The sequence below is a fragment of the Pinus tabuliformis genome, chromosome 2_1 (assembly GCF_031772625.1).
Source record: "Pinus tabuliformis cultivar Carrire ecotype Pingquan chromosome 2_1, CPIR1, whole genome shotgun sequence".
Taxonomy (NCBI): Eukaryota; Viridiplantae; Streptophyta; class Pinopsida; order Pinales; family Pinaceae; genus Pinus; species Pinus tabuliformis.
The window spans coordinates 349,091,128-349,115,742 of NC_142299.1; the positions used below are offsets into that span (position 1 = coordinate 349,091,128).

At 39.0% G+C, this 24,615-nt stretch overlaps 1 protein-coding gene across 2 annotated transcripts in view; it reads right to left on the reverse strand.

The window, feature by feature from the left end:
- The window catches only part of LOC149200289 (ALBINO3-like protein 2, chloroplastic), a 440,553-nt gene that overhangs the window by 385,690 nt on the left and 30,248 nt on the right, over positions 1-24,615 (reverse strand). For both annotated transcript variants that reach the window (XM_089402653.1, XM_089402652.1), the window contains exon 2: positions 6,940-7,046. In XM_089402653.1, the coding sequence (XP_089258779.1) occupies positions 6,940-7,046 (107 nt within the window). The remainder of the gene's footprint in view (positions 1-6,939; positions 7,047-24,615) is intronic.

A 24,615-nucleotide genomic window follows, 5' to 3' on the forward strand; every position in this document is an offset into this window, starting at 1 on the left:
TTATGAGTTTTAGCCCACTTTAAGATGCAATGTTCAGACTTATATCAGAACTGATTTAACGTATTACAGCAGTGAGTAGATTAGAAAATCAGTAAGTTATTGATGCCATAAAAAGTGCCAAAACATGTCCAAAACTTGGAAAAAAATGCCAAAACTGAAAATTAGTTTTTTGAGTCCTTTTAGGTGTGTTATTCAGAAAAAATTCAGATCTGATCTACCGCTTATGCAGAAAATTTCCAGCAAGCCAAAATTTAGATCCAAGCTAGATCCTTAATGCCCAAGTGGCCAAATTTCTAGAAAATTTAAATTTTGCAATTTAGAAGTATTTTGGCCAACTTAATGTATTTCTAGGGCATTTATATCACTGTTTTGAATATGAATTTAAAGCAGTAATAAAACAGTGAGAAATTAAGGTTTAGAGAGCAAATATTGGGCCAAAAGCCTTGAAGATCACTTTGCCCAAACTTGACAAAATTTTGCAATGAAGTTGCCACCTGCAAATCAAACTTTTTGAGCCAAAAATTCTGCAAAAGCCACCAAGTATTTAGTCCCCAAATTCAGAAAATGGACAGAGGTCAAAGAGAGGCAAACTAGGGTAAAAGAGGGCCAACGCTGGGCCCAGCAGGGCTAGCGTTGAGGGAATAGAGGGTTAGCAAGCCAAAGAAAAGGCAGGGGATGAAGGAAAAGGCCAAGAGGAGCTAACGTTGGAAGGAGGAGACCCTTTTGGGGCTAACGACTAGGGTTTTAGGGCTAAAAGTCCCACAGCTAGCCCTAAGGGAAGCCGTTTAGGACTTCTGAGGGAGGTCGAGGCCTTCCAAAGCCACGGCTAAGCCAAAATGGCATTAAACCCTCAACGCAAGGGCTAGGAGGGGAGATCGAGAACTCTAGGGCCTACAGCCTGCCCTAAAGGGCCTAAATATGCTGACACAAAGGGACAAAATGATGACGCATGGGCTAAGGAGGACGCTAGCCTTGGAGGGGCTAGATCCAAGCTCGGGAAGGCTGAAAAACAAAACCTTAGCTTCAAAAAAATTTAATTCCTTCAAATCTGCAATTTGGCTCAATTTCTTCAATGGTTGGCCCTACAAAAAAAATTGTAGAGACTAGATCTTACCCTCAAGGGCCTAGATCTAACTCTATTCCAACTTCTTCTCTTGATTTCACTTGTGAAAAATAGAGATAAAAAATGCCAAAAACCTCAATATATACAAAAATCTAAAAAACCCAAAAACCCCAATTAGAAAAAATAATATACAAATATATTTTAGAAATCTATTTACAAAATTTACAAATGTACAAGGATTTTGAAATAAATTTTGAGAAATAATTTTTATGGAGTCTTTTCTTTGATAAATGGCTAAAAACACGTTAGAAAATTAATGCACATTATAGCCTTAGCGAAATTTAAATCAACCACACAAATATTTGGGATCCAAACAAAGTCGATTCATGCCCACCGTATGTGAACTTGGAAACCAAGGACTGGGGAACTTGCAAACACTATATATAGTTCTCAAGGAAATTTGTTAGACATATGGCAAATCAAATCATCTAAGATAAACCCAAAATCTATCAATAGAATAACTTTATCCCCATCTAATGAAAAAAAAAAATTAAAACTATCACAATATAAGAAAGCTCATACCCAACACATACCACAAATCAACGAACACTGAACACCTTGAACTGCACCCCAAAGTCTTTATTATGATTCAAATAAATGTTCCCAGTGGGACAATAATGTTACATCAATACTTCAGCAGCAATTTCTTAGCCCGATCTCAGATGGATTTGACAAACAAACAACTCTATATATATAGATAAATCCTCCAAATAAAAAAATAACGACTAGTTAACTTGATTCCCATCAAAATAATCTTGGTCGTCGAAAAATACTTGATCATCTTTTGATCTTAGCCATTGAATTTTTATTTTTTGAGAAATTCTCGAGTTTCTCATTTAATTCCATTTTTATTAGCTCAAAATTAATTATTTTGAGCTAATTTCCTCAAAAAAATTGACTTTGACTTAACCACCAAGGTCCAAGGGTCCAATTTTTCTTGAAATATCCAATATTCCCTTGGTGGAGGACCTCCAAAAATTATTTCTTTTGATATCCATGATTTTTTCCACTTTGAGAGTTTAAGTTCTCTATCAATTTAATTGACTCTAATTAATTAAATTTTTGGCTTAGGATTTTAATTTATTTTTGCCAGAAAATTCAATTAATTGACCTTTGAGGTGATTAAATATTTCTTCCACTCTCTAATATTTTAGCCATGGTGTCTAAGTATGAGGGACCATGCACTAAAATATTTTTTAGATAAGATTTTTTACAATTCAACTCTCAAAGGGGGAATACCCGTTCGGCCTAGACCCTCAAATTACATACCCAATTTTGTGACACAATATGATCTAGTAGACCAAGTGATTTGTAATAAAATAATTTAGCCAATTAACTTAAATTATTCCCAAATCACTTTTACGTCAAACTCGACTAGAACACTAAGACTCACCTAAGACTTTGCCAACAAATTTCACCCTAGCTTTAAGGTGAAGTTGGAGGGAAAAACTTTGCCCACCATCCGTGTTTAGAAACACAGGCGAGTCAACGAGACGAAAAACCTCCTAGGATGAAATTATCGCCAAAATAATAGGTTTACCTAGGTTGTTACAGACATCCATGGTCTTACTAGCATCATTTATATTAAAAAATTACAGAATGGGTTTACAATAACATAGTGTTGATGGCTAATGATCTCGATCCTTTGAAGAAAAATACGGTACATCTACTTCCTCAGAATTTTGACAAAATGAGTGCAACATTTGGCTCCTTATGGGGACACGTTGCTTCCATCAAGTAACGCGAGAACCCCAAAATCCTAGAATCCTACATCCAAGAAAACAAAAGTCCATCAAATAGATATCCATTGATTTTCGAAATCATTATGCATATATAATAAATCTCACTGGAATAGAAAAACTACTCTAACAAAACTGAAATCTGGAAGACATAACATAAATGCATGAAATAAAACTAGTTAACGACATGAGAAAAAGGAGTAGGGTTAGACATACTATACAAACGATGCCCCATGGCATCAGATGTCATAGATGTGGATCAATCTTGGGCATTTGTTGACTGAATGGTAGATCAATAGGCTGCTTATCAGATGTTCCTTGCTGAGATTTGACCCTCTTTGGTCGGTGCAACTGCTCATCATTGTACTGCATAACTTTGTCAATCTGAATCCTACTTTTCTTCTGCTTGCAGGAGGGGATGGGTGGTGGAATGAAGAGAAGTAACACACTAGCTAGACAAACTCTGACTCAAAATACGGTGGATGACCTTGTGGAACAACCTCTTCACCGTTCTCCAACTTCTTTGGAACTTCTACGTGGTACCTTCTTTCTACTTCTCTGTATAATCTAACCATACCACCTGTTGTTGCTGGAATAGTGGCGTAAGATAGATCCATCTGAATAGATTCCCTGCAAATTTTCTGGACAGAAGCATTCCCCACACATTTGGCGCATCAATAACTGCTATATCCATGGTGATAATCCTGTATGGGTAATTAGCCAAGGAGACCTGCAGATCTTTAACCACGCCGAGGAATTCAACTTTTGTAGAGTCCATTGAGCAAATGTTATGGTAAGGTCTAGAAACTCTTAAATTCAATTGCTCCATGACCTTCTTGGTCATAATATTTGTAGATGCACCGGAATCAAGCATGCAATTGTGAAGGAGACGATCATTAATATCCAATGTCAGAAAGAATGGTTGATGGTCTTCATTGGTCATATAGCAGTTTATATCTTTTAGCTTAATTTCTTCATCTTAAGGCTGAGAATCAATTTTTTCTTGTTGAGCAATGCCTAAAGATTTGAAGAATGAAGCTCTTCGTGATGGGATCTTCAAAAGTTCTAATACTGGAACTAACATCTTGATGTTATTAATCCATGTTGCCCAATCCACCTTTAATCCATACTTATACCTTTCAAAAGGAACTTACTTATTTTGATTTGGATCATTACCTTTCCTCTGATAGGTATAACCTTTACTTTTGACAAGGTTCTAGAATTTGTTCTTGAGATGGCTTTTCACCATATGCTTGAGTAATGGGATCTTTCTCTTCATTGAAGGTATTGATGGCAAAGGCTGAAGAAATCATATCCACACATTGACTTTCCTTGGAGTTGTCTTGACTTGCATTGTTACTCTGTTGGTTTCTACTTTCCTTCGAGATTCTTTTAGCAAAGGCACATGTACTTTCTTCATGGAAACTCTTACAAGGTCTGCAGAAAGGAACAGGTTCATCAACCATATTAGCAGACTCAAGTGGTGTAGAAGCCTTTTGATCATTTGGAAGAATTCTTCTTGGCGGTGGATTATTGTTATTACCCGTGTTATTATTGTTATTCCTGGGCAGCATATTTTGCATTTGGATTCTTCCCATCTGTGTTAACTGATTATGCATCTCGCTTATTTGTCTGGCATGTTCAATCTTCATCATTTGGAGGATTTCTTCTTGGCCATGGATTATTGTTATTGCTCGTGTTATTATCGTTATTCCTAGGCGGCATATTTTGCATTTGGATTCTTCCCATCTGTGTTAACTGATTATGCATCTCACTTATTTGTCTGGCATGTTCAATCTTCATTTCTCTTACTAATCGGGTCAATTTTTAAACTGATTCTGACTCTTCTTCTTTAATGTCTTTCCCCTTAGACTTGATCTGACCTCTTTCAAACCCTGGGATTTCTTATTTTCCTTAGGCTTTCTTGTCCTTCTCTAATTCTTCAGTTGTGCTTTGGGGCTTTGAGCAAAGTGGGTTTCTATTCCAAATTTGGGGCTTTGAGCATGTAATGGTGTTACCTCCCTAGGTAGGGGTGGTTAATATATGACCCTATTAGGTGTTCCCAGGACATGTCCAAGATACATCTTTCAAGATGAGGTGGATTGGGACACAGAGGTCTTAAGGCCAAATGCCATGGGCACAAGGCTGGAAATGATGAGGGATGTCCACATATTTGGGTGTATGAATGTATGAGGGAGCAATCGTGGTACATGAGTTACCCCGGCCATTGTTTTTCCACCCTTCTTCATTTTCCTTTTCCCTTTTATTGATTTTTTTTTTAATTTTACTGCTCGGGGCTCTAAGGATGAGAGCATGCTATGTATGATATGTCAATGATTACCCCTTTAAGATGGAGCAGTTCATCGCCACCAAAGGTTGCGGCATGCATGGGTTCCTTAATGGTGCAAGGGGGCCTAGGAACCAGAGTGATGGCCATAATGATAAGGGGTAGAGCTCATTTTTGGCTTTTTCGCACGTGCTATTTTTATTGTCCCGACAATCTTTTGCATTTTGTGCGATAATTTCCTTTTTTATGTGACCATAATATGCTTTTATCTTTCTTTTTTTTACCTGCATCAACCTTCGAGGAATCATTCCAAGCCCAAACTAGGCATGTGGACAAGGGGAGGGGAGGGCAGGACAGTACCAGAGCCTTGTGGACCCAATGGTCATGTGGGCCTAGAGAGGGAAGATGATGAAATAGGCATGTAATGTGCAGAGGAGAGTGAAAAATGTAGAATGGGAAAACAAGACCGCACTACCAAAATCGGGATTTCCCAAGTAGTGCCCAACTTAAAGTTGTAAGCCAGTAGGGTTGATCCCACGGACCTAGGGTTGAGGATTAACCCGCCATTTAAGGTGAGGGAACAATACTATAGTCGAAACCCTTCCTTCTTCCAAGACACCAGTAATCCATACCTAAGTGTGCCCAAGAAAAACAAGCATAAGCACTTGACTACACAATGAAAGACATACATTTAGGATTCAATGGCCCACCTTGAGACATGTGATCTCGACAAATGGGCGTGGGGACATATGACTAGCTCAGGGAGCGAAGACAATTGGCACAACATCGACTACACTAGTAGTTGTCAATGGCTGCTAGTTGTCGGTTGAAGACAAATCTAGGAGAAAAAAATTTCCTATGGGGTCACCCACTGGTGGTGGGTAACATGATACACAAAAACAAGTCTTATGAGAGAAAAGTAAGTTAAGTTGATGACAACCACCATTATCTAACCAAAAAGAGCATATGAATTTAAGTTGCTTCACATTATTTAGACAACTAAAATAGAAATATAATGATAAGTAGAATACAATATAGCCATTATAAAAAATATACGCTATCATAATCCAATTTAGAGATCTATAGCAACTCTAGATGGATAGAATGATGGCATGAGGCCATTGATTATATATATATAGAGATATGTTATTAGGTATTATGAGCAACTTATCAACATAAGAACAAAGCATAAAAGGCCTATAAGAGCATCTTGCTCAACCTAAACCCAGATAGAAGCAAATCCTACTTATGAAACCGTCAAGCAAGTAACCAAGGCAAAACGTGTTATTAAGATTTGTGAAGCCAAATAAGCAAAGGGCGAAAAATTAGAGACAAATTGCATTGAATAAAGATATGTGATAGACACTCCAAACACTTCTTGAAAGTTCAAAATCCTAAAAAATTGGCACATGCACAAAAATATTCAGTATTACAAAGAAGAAAGAAATTAAATTAATTAATCACTTTCCAACCTGGCATTGCCAAAGGGTTTTGAAAAATAATCTGCCAAGAAATTCACTTCTAGGACAGCTGTAAAGAGATTAAGTCAACTATCCAAGCATTCAAAATGTAGTCCCAAGAAAAAAACTAGTTCAGATTTTAAAAGCATTTACCAAGGAATGTGTTTCAGAATATCTCGTGTGATAAAAGAACCAAGAACAATAACGCAAATAAACTAGAACAATATTGTAATCCTATAAGTGTCTTTTCTAGAATATCTAGAGAAATTACACCAATGTAAAAATGACATATAGAATCTTTGTAAACTTTTCAGATACAGGCATGCTCACATTTTGGTAATAATTCTTTGATTATATCCATCTTCTTCAGTTGCAAAATGATCAAAGGAAGGATGGCCAAGCGAATAGAAACAGTTGAAGCAACTATTGTCAGCCACCTGAGAAATATCACCCTCAAAGTTACTACATTGGCAAACGACAAAAGTGAAACTTCATGTTTCATATGCAAGAATCAAAAAGTTCAATTAATTAGAAATCAAATAGCTGTAGAATTTACAACAAAATAAGGAGTATTACATAATAACATCAAATCAAGTATTGCAAATTCATATTAATACAAGGAACTTTTTTCATACTTATTTTAGTCATTTGCAACTAGCTACTTTAGGAGAACCTTACATAATTAGCCTGGCTAACAATTGGCTTTAACAAGATACCTTAAACTTTGCAACATTAAGATCATGCTAAACATCTCAAGATTCCTAATACAAGACTACAAATGGAAATTTGCAAAAACTACTTAAAAAGAGATTTCCTCCATACAAATAGACTATACAATATTAGCTCAACTGAAATTGGTAGGGTCTATAGACAAGTAAAATCAGTAACTCAAAAAAAATTAAAATTGTAATAAAGAAACATTAGAGAGGTGTGAAGCTTGGCCATATCTACAATGATTAAAGTCCACCTACAACATTTCTTCTTGAAACCATGCCAATAAGAGAGACCATTAAATGGGGGCATATTGTAGAACTAATGTAAACGAGTTATCTTGGCACCAAGACAGGCATGGCAGAAGACAAGAGAAACCATAATAGAAGACATTGAAGTGGTAGGAACCATAAAAAATTAAGCATTAGCTCATGCAATGAAAAATTACTCCCTGTGCAACTGCAACAGAATAGCATGTTGGACCTTGTAATAGCTAACCTAAACTTAGCTCATTTAAGCAAAAATAATATACAAAACACACAATAAGAATTCATGTACTCACCATATATATATCTTTATGCAAACACAATACAAAGTTATGCAAAATTGGAAGGAGTGCAACTTCACCTGCAATATTTCATTAACTACAAGCACATAAACACAAAACTCACTTGATTCTCATAGAGCATTCAAGAGCTCAAATCTATATACAATATCCCTGACACACATTCAATTGCAAAATCTTACAACTTTTTTTCATCTTAATTATGTTCATCTCCTGTGATGTTGACAAAACTTTGTCTCTAGTTGCTTCATCTTCCACAAAACTCCAATTTCCAACACTACCTTGCAAGTTGCATGTTCTGCAATCCTGCTTCCCGCATAATGCAACCTACACTTGAGTGTCCACGAGCCTCACCCAAGGTTCCGAGGGAGTGCCCCCCCCTTCGAATTCACTCCCACACACTCCCTAAAAAATATTTCGCTCCCTAGCTTTTTTCGCAAAAAAAAATTGCAAACACATTCCAAACACAGTTTTTTTTCAAAGAAACAAGAAATTTTGAGTGGGGCAGCCTAACGATCAAGCCTATGGCCCTGGTATTGATATGCAATTCATGGTAATGTTAAATTCTTAAAGTAAAAGTGACTTTTACTTAAATTTTTAACATTACCATGAAATGACTCAAGATGTTTGACAGTGGTTCCGACCTCATTGGATTTCATATGGAGAAAGTAGAATTTTGGATTTCATTCAAAATCCAGCAGACTTATCAGTTTTTCAGGATTTCAGGATTGGGGGGATTGCAATGTTTCCATTGGATTTTGTCATGTATTAGGGTATGGAACTCGTATTTAATCAAGAGCACCAATCCCTCTATGTACCTTGATGTTAGTGACATTGGTTGTCGAATTCCTCTATCATGACCCTACTAAAAATGTACCTATCACTCCAACAAAATCTTGACTTGACATGCTAAGTTTTTTCTATCTTATGTTAATGCTTAGAGGGTGATATTAATGACAAAGATCCCAAGATAGGCAATGATTTTGATGTGTTGAAGAAAGTGTAACTAGGTTAGGTTTTCATAAATGTATTTTTGATATTTGTATTTATTCAAGAAAAGAAATATTATTTTTGTTATATTTATCAATGAGTTTATTGCTCATTGAAGTAGGTCAAGCACATATTTAAGTGCTTCTAGGAAGTCAAAGAGTCAATGTATTTATTGAAGACCCTTAAGGGCATGTTACACTATGTATAAACTTGTATAAGAGTCAAAGGAAATATCTCCAAGCAAAGTCAAGTCCTCTCCATGCAACAACATCCTCCTAGTAGCAAAAATGATGAAGAAACACCAAGTCGGCCTCAAGTCGGCCTAAAGGAGGGACAGTCCTCTATATATAGAGGTTGTCCACTCCCTCATAACGACCAATACTCACCTCTGAAATCAGCGAGCAAGAGAAGTCAAGGAAAAGTGAAGAAGGACGAAGTTTAAGGGGTCTCCAAGTGCAGCAAAGAAAGAAGGAAGAAAAGCGAAGTTTTGGGACTGTTTCTAGGGCAAAGTACAGTCACACGTGCGAGAAAAAGGAGGGCAGTCTGTAGTTATATCAGCAGCAAAATCAGTCATATATTCATCTTGGTTTGGGCTTGAAACTTAGGCCTACAAGGCCTCCCACTAGAGCGAAGAAGAGACTCTCTCATACGAAGGAGAAAGGAACCCAATACACTACTAAACCTCCCACACGTGCGAGAATGTAGAGCTGTAGAACTGTCATATCAAGTTTGTACCCACACATTGAAGAAGGAGCTCGGTTAGTCAAAAAGAAGGAAGAAATCATCATTAGTGAAGGGTTTCACTAGAGACCAAGGATAAGTGTCTCTTCTAGGGCAAGTACAACAAGGACTACCAACAATTGTAAGAAGAGCAAAGTGCCAAAAGAAGGAGAACGAAGTGCCGGAAAAAGGAGGACTAAGTGTTGGGGAACAAAGTGTAGGAAGGAGGAAGGATTTGACTTGTGCTTGGATGATATTCTAGGCAAGGGTCTAGGGTTTGGCATTGATCAATAAGAAGCTTCAATAAGAGAAATTTACAAAAGGGTTTTCCTCTCTAAGAGAGAGAGGTTTTGGCCCTGGCAGAGAGCCAATATCTTGTGTTCTTGTTTCTTATGTTTTGGTAGCAGTTTGATGAAGTAAACACACACACTAATAATAAGAAGAAGATCAAGCTAAGATAAATTGTAAAAGTGCTTCACAAATTGTTATCAAGTTTAGGAGAATCCTATTATACATAACTTCCCTTGATTCTTAAACATGGTATCGAAGCTTAGGTGACACATCAAGAAAAGGGCATCTCAAGAACACTCATCAAGGAAGGACATCTACAAAATTGAAGCATCAAGCCAAAAAGTCTCAAACTCATCAAGGACAAGAAAGGACTACAAGAAGACTACAAAGCAAAAGGAGAAGCCTTTTGTATAAAGGCACCTACAAGAAGAGCAAATCAAGGAAGGGCCTACATCAAGCCACACCATCTTCAAAAGGAAAAGCACTACAAGCCAAGTCATCAAGCAAACAATCAAGCCCATTTGAAGAAAGCAACTTGAAGAACATCAAGATCCAAGGAAGGTAACACTACATCTCAAACTCTATCAAGTAAGTAAATGTCCCCTTTTGATTATATATCAATGTCTTTTTACAAGGAAAGCAATAAATTGGTTGGGACCACTAACTTCCTTGCATGGAAGAAGAGGACTAATTTACTTCTCAAGGAAAATGAACTTCTAGAACACATCAAAGGGAATATCACTATCCCCGCTAAGGAAAAAACTCAAGCCTTAGCCAAGTACAAAAGCTCAAAGGATTCTAATAGAATCCATCAAAGACTCTCTTATTCCTTATGTCTCCAAACTTGAAACATCAAAAGAAATCTATGACAAGCTAATAGAGCTATTCTCGGTAAGCACAGTTGGAGAAGTGATATCTCTTTGAAATGATTTGTATAAGATGAAGATATCAAAGAAAGGAATAGCTCCATATTTCATGAATGATCGAGCAATGAATTCCTCTCCATTATGGTCGAGCCTGCTTACACATCCTCGTTGAATTGATCATCCAGTCGTCATCAGTGCTTGCTTTATATAATAATAAATCCAACGGTTTCGCTGTGTTTCATTAGTTCTGACTTTAGTGAATTTGAGATGAGGGATCAACTTCAAGAGCTGGGAGAAGTCATGTCTGACAGAGAAATGACAGTCGTAGTACTCAATGCTCTACCTGAGGATTAGGGCACCTTTACATCAAGCATATATTCCAAGAAGAAAGCGCATATATTCCAAGAAGAAAGTTACTCCACTAAGTGAATTATGGTCTCTATGCAAGAGAGGAAACTAGACTCAAAGCAAAAGAGGATGTGGGATCAAAGGAGCAAGCATTTGCAACCATGGCCAAGAAAAAGGGAAAATTTGGCAAATTTGGTCCACGAAGAACAAACAATTGAGATATGTCCAAAATCTAATGCTTTGGATGCCAAGAATATGGACACTACAAAAGGAATTGTCCAAAACTTAAGAAGGACAACAACAACAAAAGAAAAAGGGAAGAAGCTCACATGACTCAAGAGGTGAAAGAAGAAGACAAGAAACAAAAGAAGGAAGATCCTTCGGATCTCTACTATGACTAAGTCTACTTCTTTACTTAAAGTCTTCTTTCAAAGTTTTGAGTAGTATAGGAGCATGTAGGAATAGAATAAAAATCAGGAAACAACCACTAACATGATAAGGGAAAGTCCAACCAGAAGATCTATTTATCGACATCCAAATCACAAAAGCGGACTTTCCAATCAATCTACGTACCAGAAGATTTTACAGAAGATTAATTTAGGATGGTCTGATCTGTTCTCAGTACAACAATTTTGTCTATCACTCAGAGCATCATATCATCTTGTATCAACGAAGATAAAAGTTCAGAGATGAGAAGATATTCTCAGTAAGCTTTGAGGATAAAGCTTCTTGAAGAGATAGGCAATGTTATGAATATAATTCATATAAAAATAATACATATAAATATAATAATAATTAATTAACTAACGGGTAGTTAGTTAGTAATAAAGAGGCATGTCTTAGAGACATGGCCATTCATGAAAGGGCACCTGCCTAGGGTATATAAGCAGGTCCTCATTCTCATTTGTAATCATCTCATATCTCATATCAATTCTTATACAATATTGAATATATCGTTACATGTCTTACAATGGACATATACGTCTTTGAAGTATTTTAAAGATTTTTGCTGCGTAGACGAACCTTGTTCATTACAATCACTATCCCTACCCCTCACTCACTACTTTGATCTTTGGCTTGTTGCTGCCTCTCCGAATCACTCTCCCTACTCTTCACTCAATGCTTCGATCTCTAGCTCTCTCCGGCAACTGACTACTGCTACTCTGGAATTCAATCTGCCAAGAAATCGAACTACTCAAGTGTATTTTCCATCACCACATCAACCTGCTCTTGTAATCCTCTGTTGGAGCACCAACGACCAAGATTAAAACATAATCGATGGCTAAGAACATCTCTAGATCGATCCATGTGAGTTTCTAGACTATTGTCGCCTTATCTCAATTAATATTGATTATTAGCCATATTCCCTAAGTTTAGACTTAGGAAATATTTATAAAACAGTTAATAATCTAATTGAGACACTTGCGGAATTTCCAAAAACAATTTATGGTTTTGGAGATCTCATGTATTCTAGCCTCTCCACCAAATTTCATGGCTAGAACACATCCGATGCTACAAAAACTAACACTCCCTCTTAGCTAGGAATGTGTTCTAGTGTTGCACTCCCTGCCATAAAACCATGCCTATGCATCATCTCCTGTCACGATGATGATGTCTGGCCATACTGCCCACCAAACACTGTGCAACTCTGATATATGTTGCATCTATGTTGCTGCTAACGCTACCATACTACTGCCAAAACTGCATTTGAACTGCAATTCCCTCTCATCTGTTGTTGCTCCAACTGCAACATTTGCAACTGAAAAGCATCCAAAATACTGAATCCATTGTGTTTAGTATGATGCATCTGTCTCCTGAGTCTCTGACTGCTACTAGCATTTGCACTGTCACTGAAGGATCTGCGCTGCTACTAACTCTGCACTGTGCCAACTGCATTGCTGCCAACTCTGCACTGTGCCAACTGCACTGATACCAACTCTGCACTACGCTCCCCAGCATCTGATTGCTACTAGTATCTGCAATTCTCACTCGGTCTCTCACTGCATCAACTGCCACTGATCCATCCTACTACTAAATATTATGGGGCTTCATAGCCAGGTAATGATTCATGAGGTGGACTCCTCAAGGATCCTGTGCAATTGTAGCGCTCGGGGGCTACAACACCAAGTCACCTCACCTCACCCCTGGAGGTATATCGACAAACATAGCGAAGTCTTCCTCCATCCTGGAGGAAATCCTATCAATCTTTGTTGAAGTTGCCTGCTGGTCTTGCTTCTCCTCCTTGTCCTTCTTCCTGAGAGGACACTGGGTACTGTAGTGACCGATTTCACCACACCTGAAGTACTTGACCTTTGACAGGTCCTTCTTTATCTACTCCCCCTATCCCTGACTGGGACCCTCTGATGCGAGGGCCACGTTCTCCTCCTCCTTCACCATCTTCGATTTGTTGTTGTTGCTACCACTAATGGAGCTCTTCAATAGAGCTCGAATCAACTCCTAATCCTGCAAATCGGCCCACATTCTATCCTAGTATGGTAGCCTATCTCTACCCAATATGCTTTGGACAAATACTTGCCACTCCTCTGAGACACTGTTGAGTGCCAATCACACTAGCTTTGTGGATTGAGGCGTTGTCCCAACAGCTGACAGCTGGTCTCAGACCACCTGAATCCTGGTAAGGAAGGTGTTTATGCCTTCCCCTTTCTACATTCAGATGAGTCTCAGCTTCTCCTCTCGATGTTGAAGAATCTAGGGCATGCATAATTAGAGTGATTCTTCGTTACATGATAACAATTTGTGAAGTGTTTATGCAATCTTTATCTTAGCTTGTTGTTTACTTTATTATTAGCATGTGTAATTTAATCTCATCAAACTGCTATCAAAACAAAAGAGACAAGAACACAAATGTTTGGCTATCTGCTAGGGCCAAAACCTCTCCCTCTTGGAGAGGAAAACCCATGCGTCAATTCTTCTTATAGAGATTCCATTAACGAATACCAAGACCATGACCCTTGACACACTCTGCCTCTCCAAGACCAAGACATCAATCCTTCTTTCTGCCGCTACTGAGATCATCCTCATGGCTGCATCATTGAAGCTATCACTACAGCATCCATGAGATCTTCACTGTTATTTCTATATCAATGAGATCCATTGAGATCTTCACAGTGATCTCTTATGCTTTCATTGATGCACTGAGATCTTCATTATGCCAGTCTGTCAACGAGATCTTCATTGAAGTTTTCCTCATGTGGATTGTGTACTATGTTTTATCATCACTGTATACATCATTCCTTCATAGTCAGTATGTTGGAGCTTTAGTAGTGCTACTTCTTGTTATATATTGATTGCTCTACTGTCCCTTCACCTTAAGCCGAGACTCAGTATGGAATTCGAAGATCCATCACATGATGATCATTGAGCTTACTATCATTGAGACATCCACTACTGAGAAGGAGAGCACTTCCATTCATAGCACTGGGATCAATACCAAGACTTCATGCTGGCTGCTACAAGAATATAGTATATGTGAAGGCCGAGGGTATACTATCCATCACTTCACGCTGCATGATTTACTCTTATCCATTTGAGGACATCACAAGTATGATGAGAGGAGGATAATCTAAGTTCTGCTACTCCTCGTACCGATCCGAGGAGGTAGTTGAACCTTAGATCTATACAGAGAAATGCGGATTTGTTGTAGCTTCTTACTACGGCTCCTTAACCTTGACTGTGGCTTACTACAGCTCCCTTCTCCATTGATTGCGACTTACTGCAGCTCCTCTTCCTCCATTAACTATAGCTTACCCTTCACTGTGGCTCATCAGAGACATCTGAAATTTTCTATGTCATTTTCATCTACCCTTCATGGGTATTTATAGTGGTTATCCATATATGTAAGTCGACCTTAACTCATGAACCGACGTGTCCATTATTTCAAGCCGACATTACATGTATTTATACATTTTAATTCATTTCTTTGTAGCTGACGTGATCATCTCCTTGTTGCTTCGCTTGCAGACTCCGGAGGGCTTGATTTGAGGCATTGATCTTGGTCTTAGAGGGCTGCTACGCTAGTTGAAGACTTGTACACACTTACATGGACTCATGACATGATTCTTTGACATAGAAATAAATTCTAAAGACATCAAGAAGAAATCTTTCACCTAATGACACCTCTTGCTCATGAAACCCATGCAACAAGATTACAAAGATAATTTATTCTCTTTTATTACATCAAATACAAAGATCATGTCATTATGAAGACCGAACCTAGTTACACTTTCTTCAACACTAGGTACATCTTTCGTTGCTCGGAAGTACCCTGGTACAATGTGGAGAGAGCACACCACATCTGCTTGGCAGTATCTTTGCCAGCTATACGTGAAACAACATGATCCCTAACTCCATCTAGGATCAACCGTTTCGCCCGTGCCATCTCCTTCTTGTATTCTTTCTGTTGATCTACATCTTGAGGAACCACCACCACTACATCAATATAGGCTTTAAGGCCATATTCATCTAGAAGGAAGGACATCCTTGCCTTCCAAATGACGTAGTTGGAAGCTCCATCCAATCTGTCGTGATCACGAAGCCCATAAGTGGTCATCTCAACGATCTGTCAAAAACCTCCTCTTTCCTTCTACGCGGCTACTGCTCTGTGTAGAAATTCCCACTATAGATCAACTAATAATGCAATATACTAAAGCAAAATACTTGATCTACTTCTACAACCAATTTAGCGGAATCTTAATCGAACATGAGCAACATCAATAAGAACATATATAACTGATAAGAAGGAATAGATCACACATAACACAGAAGATATAACCCAGGGAAAGCCTTAGCCTAAAACCCCAACTCTGTATTATCATACAAGTGAAAATATAGCCGGTGTTACAAAAAAAATCAGCTCAAAAGCTATCTTGCTCTCTCGGCAATACCTTTGCTGCTCATAGACAGTCAAAGGCCTCTATCTAACCTTTGGACTGCCCTCCAAGCCTCCTATTTCTTTGCGCAATTCTGCTTGGGGTCGAGTGCAACCACTTGTGTGAATTGGCCTCTTCACACACTCACCAACCTCCTATCCAACTACGTAATCCTGAAGGAGATAAATCCTCATCATGGATGAGCTTCCTTTATAGGAAAAATATTCATCCATCTCACCTAAGTCTCTGTCTGAACTGACATGCATGAGTTATTCATGAGAAAATATTCAGTTATTTGAAGAACAACAGTTAAATGCTAGCATGCATTAACTAACTAAACGAACTTAATTTAAACAAATTGTTTAAATCAATTATAACTGGACTTGACTCAGTTAACCGAGCCAACTAATTACAACTCATCCTTATCTCTTTAACTGATGATTAAATTCCTCAACTAATAGAGAAACTATTGCATGTCCTCACATAGACTTCGTGATTGATTTTTCACAACTAATTAACTCATGGAGAATTAATTAATTTATTTTCAAACAGCTATTAAGTTCAAATTCGAATTTTACTTCCTATTTTAGTCCAGGGACTGACTAAAATAGGAATCCATCCTGAACTGCTAAAAATAGAATGCTATTTTTAGCACTTCCATTTTTCATTCCCTGTTGCTCAATCCAACACTAGTACCCAAACTGCTATTTATAGTAGTGCTATTTTTAGCACTTCTATTTTTAGCATTTCTTGTTGCTATTTTCAACACTCCCTCTCAACAAGAAAGGCATTCAACTCGAACCCAATCTTGTACCTCTGGAATGTTCTGCATGCAACACTTCTACCAAGTGTGGTTGCTCCAGCAACTCTCGGAACAAAAAAAACTCCCAATTGACCTCTCTGTTGGGCTAGAAACATACTCTAATGTTGAAGCTCTACCTGTTGTTGACAAGTGCTCCCTCTCTGACCTCTGAGCTACTGCAACACTCCATGCATCTCACACCGTTGCACACCTCTTTGTGCCATCCTGCACTGGTGCAACGCTCCTGTGCCTCTCGCATTGTTGCAGCTTGTTAGCTCTACACAGTCACTGTAGCTCTCTCTACCGCTCCATCCGCATCTGTCTCTACCCAATCAGCCAATCCTGCTACTCCTCGTCGGGGCTCCTGTAGCAAAGTCGAATCAAAGAGGTTGGGTACCTCAAGGATCCTACCGCTCCTCCTTGGGACGATCACTCCACATCGCCCCACCTCCTACCTAGAGGTATGGCTGCATGTGATCCCTTTGCCCTCCTGGCTCGAAGTTTCCCCCTACTAGAGGTCTCTACATGAGTAGATGTCTCTACTCGATCTCCTCTCAGCTTGCCCTGTTGTGGCTGCTCCACAACCCCCTGAAGTTGTTGCACCAATCGTGGCTCCTCCACAATCGTCTAAGACTTCTTCCGGCGCTGCACGTTGAGAGGTAATGTACTCTCCCTCTCAACCACCAAGTTTCCATCAGTTGCCTTGCTGCTCAAGGCTTTGCATGCATCTTGAACCTCAAGAGCATATAGGTTCTTGACCCGTGAACCGATCAACTTCACTTGTCTAGTGATGATGTGTCTAAGGAAAACGTTTCCCTTACTGAAGACTACATCATAGCCTCTGTCTTTCAGCATCGCGATCGACACCAAGTTTCTCTTCAGTCCCGGTACATACTTGACATCGGTCAAGGTAAGGCGAGCTCCATGCTACCTCTAAAAAATAGTCGTGCCTACACCTGAGACACTATACTTTTCATCATTACCCATCGCTATGAGTATCTGGAGATCTTTCTCCTCCAAAGCACTGAACAAACTCTTGTCGTCGGTCATGTGGAAAGAAGCTCCACTGTCAAGAAACCAACCACTTCCCACCATGGATGAAACCATGCATGCGAACAGTGTGAAATCCAACTCAAATTATGAGGCTAGTGCCTCACCTTCTGATCCTTCCACGGATCCCTTCTTGGATTTCCTTAGTGGACAATTTGTAGCAAAATGGCCCACCTCATGACAACGAAAGCATCGCACTTTCGATTTGTCAAACTTCTTCCCACCATGGGAAGAACTAGATTCAGAATGAGAAACCTTCTCCTTCCCCTTCTTCGCCTTACTCACTAAGGCACAGTTTTCTTCATCCTCCATGGATGAAGAACCATCTCTGGTGCTTCTTCTTATCTCCTCCTGCATCAAATCTGACCAAAGTCGTTCCCAATCTGGCAGTTTCTCTCTTCCATTAACTGAGTCCTGGTAGTTATGTCAGCTCTTAGGAAGACCGAGAAGTGCAAGACTCACCATGTCATCATCAGCTGTCACGATCCCTACACTTCCAATACATAGAGATCGTGTCACCCTTTTCACACTTGATCTTTCGAAGCTTGTCTTTCAGTGCCAGCTTCCTCTAATCACTGCTATTCTGATATAGATCTTTCAATGTTTTCCACATTGAAAACAGTGTCTCCTTCCCATGGAGACTCGAGACTATGTGATCTCGAACTCCCTCCAAAAGGATTCTCCTTGCTCTAGCCACACATTTCTTCCATTCAGCCAATTCAGCAGCACCAGTCGGCTTGAGGACTTCTTGATCAATGAAGTCCTTTAGACCGTTATCCTCTAGTACTGCTTCCATGCGATCCTTCCAGGCTATATAATTCGAACTGCCATCAAGGGCATATTCGAGTCTCAAACCATAGAATGCCATAGGTGAAATAGAGATGTGATAAGAACTCGATTTCTATATTCATGAATCACAAACTTCAAATTCTCCCTTCTTGTGTATTGTTCTTCCTTGATCACCTGTGCTCTGATACCATGTAGAAATTCCCACTGTAGATCACCTGATAATGCAATATACTAAAGCAAAATACTTGATCTTACTTGATCTACTTCTACAACCAATTTAGCGGAAGCTTAATCGAACATGAGCAACATCAATAAGAACACATAAAACTGATAAGAAGGAATCGATCACACATAACACAGAAGATATAACCCGGGGAAAGCCTCAGCCTAAAACCCCAACTCTGTATTATCATACAAGTGGAAATATAGCCAGTATTACAAAAAGAATCAGCTCAAAAGCTATCCTGCTCTCTCTGCAATACCTTTGCTACTCATAAACAGTCAAAGGCCTCTATCTAACCTCTGGTCTGCCCTCCAAGCCTCATGTTTCTTTGTGCAATTCTAAATGGGGTCCAGTGCAGCCACTTGTGTGAATTGGCCTCTTCACACACTCACCAACCTCTGATCCAACTGCGCAATCCTGAAGCAGATAAATCCTCAGCATGGATGAGCTTCCTTTATAGGAAAAATATTTATCCAACTGATAGTACACTGTCCCTTCTCTGATCTCACCTAGGTCTCTGTCTGAACTGACATGCATGAGTTATTCATGAGAGAATATTCATTTATCTGAAGAACAACAGTTAAATGCTAGCATGCATTAACTAACTGCACTTACTTAATTTAAACAAACTGTTTAAATCAATTATAACTGGACTTGACTCAGTTAACTAAGCCAACTAATTACAACTCATCCTTATCTCTTCAACTCATGGATAAATTCCTCAATTAATAGAGAAACTATTGCATGTCCTCACATAGACTGCATGTTTGATTTTTCACAACTAATTAACTCATGGAGAATTAATTAATTTATTTTCAAACAGCTGTTAAGTTCAAATTTGAATTTTACTTCCTATTTTTAGTCCAGGGACTGACTAAAATAGGAATCCATCATGAACTGCTAAAAATAGAATGCTATTTTTAGCACTTCCATTTTTCATTCCTTGTTGCTCAATCCAGCACTGGTACCCAAACTGCTATTTATAGCAGTGCTATTTTTAGCACTTCTATTTTTAGCATTTCTTGTTGCTATTTTCAACACTCTGCTACTCGCACTCTTTTCTGGATCAAGAAGATATGCCCGCAACCACAGTCGATCTGCAAGGAAAATCAAACTTCTTGAGACTATAAGTTCCTTGAGGAAAATTTTCATTCTGTGTGTGCTCCTCTCTTCCACCCCGACGTTGGTTCTGCTTCAGCGAATTGCTACAAAAACCTTTGCATCCAGCTAGAGATCTGCCCAAAAAGTACTAAGCTGCTCCCTCTGCCTCTAGAATCACTCAATCTGGAAGGATCGAATTTTTCTACCTTACTCGCAAAGAAATCGAACTTTCCTCAAGCAACTCAGCCTCCTGGCAAAATATTGTGTTGCCCTTGGGAATTTCGGCCTATTGCCCTTGTTGAACAGCAAAATTCCTTTCCTTTATTTTTCTTAACCCTCCCGCTGATCAACTGCGCTCAGATACCATGTGAAAATTCCAAAAACTAGAATCCTATTGCAGCAACTGGTATTATTTCTTCTGATTGATAAATTATTCAATTTATTGCTATGGCAACATAGAAATAAACACATTGCAACCTTCACAAATAAAATTGCGGAAAATAAATAGCGCTGGAACTGAGAAAATACTAGCACATACATAAAAATAACTGTCATTTTTGGACAAAAGTCCCCGGAAAAACCCAATGCGAGAAAACTAGTGCAGCAAATGAGGGTTTTATTTTATTATGCGATAGTGAAAATCTGAGTACAATCTGGATGCTTGAAACTGGCAATCCACAGCAAGAAATTATGGGCAAAATTATTGAAGGGCATATACCCTTCCTCCATCAGCAATCCCGGCACAACCTGCCTTCAAGAACTCGACCCTCCAACCCTCTGCGTTAGCCTCTACGTTGCTCTGCGCAGTTTGCTTGACGTCAAACCTCCAACCAGTCTCTGATGAAGTCGTTCTGCCTCCAACTGCTGAGGAAATCGTCTCTTCGGCCTCCTGGAACATTTGCCCGGCCTCTGGAACTAAGAACTATATTCTCTTCAGCTAATCGAACTGCCCTCTTTGAAGCTACTGTGTAGTGCTCTACACTGCCTCACTGGGATAACTCGGCCCTCTTGTTGCTGCCTCTCTGAATCTAGAAAACTTCCTCCAGATCATTGTCCCTACCCCTCACTCACTCCTTCGATCTCTAGCTCTCTCCGGCAACTTACTACAGCTACTCTGGAAATCGATCTGTGCAGAAATCGAATTTCTCAAGCGTATTCTCCATAACCACATCGACTTCCTCTTATAATCCTCTATTAGAGCACCAACAGCCAAAATTAAAACATAATCGATGGCTAGGATCATCTCTGGATCGATCCATGTGAGTTTCTAGACTATTCTCGCCTTATCTCAATTAATACTGATTAATTAACCATATTCTCTAAGTTTAGACTTAGGAAATATTTAAAAAACTAATAATAATCTAATTGAGACACTTCCAGGCAGAATTTCCAGAAACGATTTTTGGGTTTTGTTGATCTCATGTATTCTAGCCTCTCCACCAAATTCTGTGGCTAGAACACATCCGATGCTACAAAAACTAACATTGTGGTCCATGGTTTATAAGCTCTTTTACTCAATTTCCTTGATGACTTGTTGTACTGGAACGCTAGGGGACACATTGGATCTTATGCAGGATTGCAAATGGTCTCCATCTTGGGTTTGGTCTCCCTATATGGGGACCTAACCCTCCAGAGGGTTACATTGTCACATGTAGGGCGTGTGTTGAGAGTCATAAGCCTCCACATCAGTATACAGCACTCCATAGATCCCCAGAGATGTTCAAATATGGCTCGAGATTCACCCATTGGACAAGGAAGATGCACCTGGTTCACCTTGCCCAGCCTGCCCCACAGGTGTACCATGCACTTGGCAGATGACCCAGGACTTGTATGCTAATGTGGCATCATTTACACCATCATTTGAGCCCTTACAGATGGTCTACAGGCATCTTCGACTTACTTGGAGACCCATAAGGTCACTTGTGTGCCCTCATGGCAATTGGGAGCACCACAGGTTTATTATGTGGAGAACAAGGGGCCAACCCCTTGTCCATTAATTTTGGAAGTCCAACTCATCATTTTGGCACTTATGGACTTCATTAGGCCTCTTGGAGAACCCAACGACGTGCATTATTGATCATTCGACCTCTTGGGAGGCTTATTATTTTATTTATGAGCTAGTTTAGTGGGCTTGTCACCAGTAGATAGTTATTTGCACATTATTTTAGTTGATGAGCTATTGTAGGCTCAAATTAGATAATTCGAACTCCTAATGAGTGTATAAATAGGAGAGACGTGAATTCATTTTGTATCATCACTTTGGATTGGATCATTCTCTCTCTTGAGAATTTCACACTTCTTTCTTGAAGGATGAATTGGAGCATGGATGAATTTTGACGTTTGGATTGGACTTTCTTATCTTGGAGCTTCTTTATTGGCAGATATGTTGATGGTTGGATATGTTCTCTTCCATGTAAGTACACAGATTTAATGTTATTCTTGTTTTACCTTGTCATATGCATTGGAATGGGATTCTCGTTATACTAGGGCTAATTGTTGCATTGCATAATTGTGAAATTGTAGAATTATTGTTTCTATATAGCATCTCTCAATGCATGGGCCATGTATGTTGAATGAAATCTCCCAGGGATAATTCTACCATTGAATTAATCTTGATAAGTCATCTCCTTTTGCAAAGCAAAGTATAAAGCTTTAATGTCACTTCTACTTACCCTAAAGGCCAAGTGAAGTAGTCCTTGAGGCATCCTTGACCAAGAAACGAAGTCCTTTCTCATCATTCTCCTAGACTCCATTCTCCCCAAGGGATTAGGCACTTGCCTACCAATAGGTGGTCACTCAAAGAACCATTTTCTTTACCTTTCCCCCTTCATTCTAGGTATAGCCACACTGGGCCAGCTAGGGCATCACTTTCCCGACAAAGTAGCCATAGAAAAAGTTTGATCTCCTAGCCTCTACTGCGCTGGTGTGTCCTCAAGGTCTCCTCCAAAATTGTAGAAATCCCGACGGTGGGATTGTGAGATATCCCAAGCCCTAGCTCTGAGATCAAACTTTTCCCTGGTGCTTCCTAGGTTAGCACCTCATAGGGTCAATTTGACACCTCGAAGTGAAAACTCTTGTTTTGATCCTTTCTCCTTCCTTGTCTGGGTTAAGATCATCATTGGTAGATAAACTCCCTCCCCTTAACCTAGGTTGGGCCCACTTGGTCCTGTGTGGTCCCATACCTTTGAAAAGTTAATTCTTAAAAAACCACTTGGGAAACCAAGTTAAATAAGGATTTTAGGGATTAGGAAATTCCTTTACAAAGCATATTCCTTAAACTTACCCCTTAAATCTTCACCTCCTCCTAGAAAGCTTTGTACCTTGCTTGAAGAGCAAGCAAGCTCCATTCTTAACCTCCTTCTAGGAAAAGGGTCATTAGGGTCACGTCACATCCATTTGTTGATTCATCCTTCACAAGTGACTTTCTATATATCGAGTCTCCTCCCATCGGTGAAACTCTGTAAAGAGTAAGGAGTCTTAGCTGAGGTGACAGTGGGCTACGTCTCCATCGTTTCCCTTGGCCTAGCAGTTGTCCCTTTAAGAGGACCCTTTAGGTCCCCTGCTAGTTTGAGTGGTAACAGGCACAACCCAAAATACCTCAGGTCATTCCTATGACCTGCTATCAATGCTCTCAATCTTTGCCCACAGAGAACTACCAGTTTATGTCTTTTCATTGTCGATCACTGCTCATACACTACTATCCATCTTCACGTCAATCTGTTGTACAACAAATGATATTGCCCTCAAAGACCTGCTACTCTGTAAGGCCACGATCATGTTACTCAATATCTAGTATGAACCCCAGGTTATCAAAATCGCTATAGTTTAATATAGTTCAAAGTATCAAATCACTGTCAAGTCAGGTCAATGTGTTAAGTTAATAGGTCATGTATAGGTATCAAATCTAAGTGTCACAATAGTGAATGTCATGCCAAATTAATTGTCATGTTTATGAGTTAATTCAACAGTCAAGTCGCACTATCTCATGTCATACTACATAGGATCATCACATCATATCACATGTCTAGCTATTAAATATATGTCATAGTTTGGTCAATTCAAAACTGAAGTCACAATGTCACTATCAAGTATGTATGTCAATATATCAAGGTTACTATACACCAAGTCACTATGTCAAGTCAGTATATATTCAAGGCATAGTTCTATTGCTCAATTTCCTTATACAGCAGGTGTTATTGTTACTATCTAAGCTCATACACAGTCAAATCCCTATCTCAGTCAACTGTTATTATATTATTATCAACTCACTAATGCCAAGAGGAAATAGTCACCTTACTTGTTATGTTTGTATGGCTCATTAAGTCATATTAATTCATTGTTAAGTTTATTAATATCCAATGAAGTGTCAAGTCTCTAAATCATCAAGTCACCATTCATCAAGGTCAAACTGAAGTCAAGAGATCAGTCATGTTACTGTTTCATGTCTCTATCATTATTATTGACTGATATATTAATAAATCACAATACTACTGTTGTCATATGTATCACTGTCAAGTCACAGTTCATCTGATTGTTATATCAGCAAGTCTTCATATATCAGTTTATTGCTATATTAGATCATACACCATCTCACAGCGAAGGCATTAAGATTCCATAGGGTAGGCATAATACTGCTTTGTTATTGTTTTACTTTGGTTCAG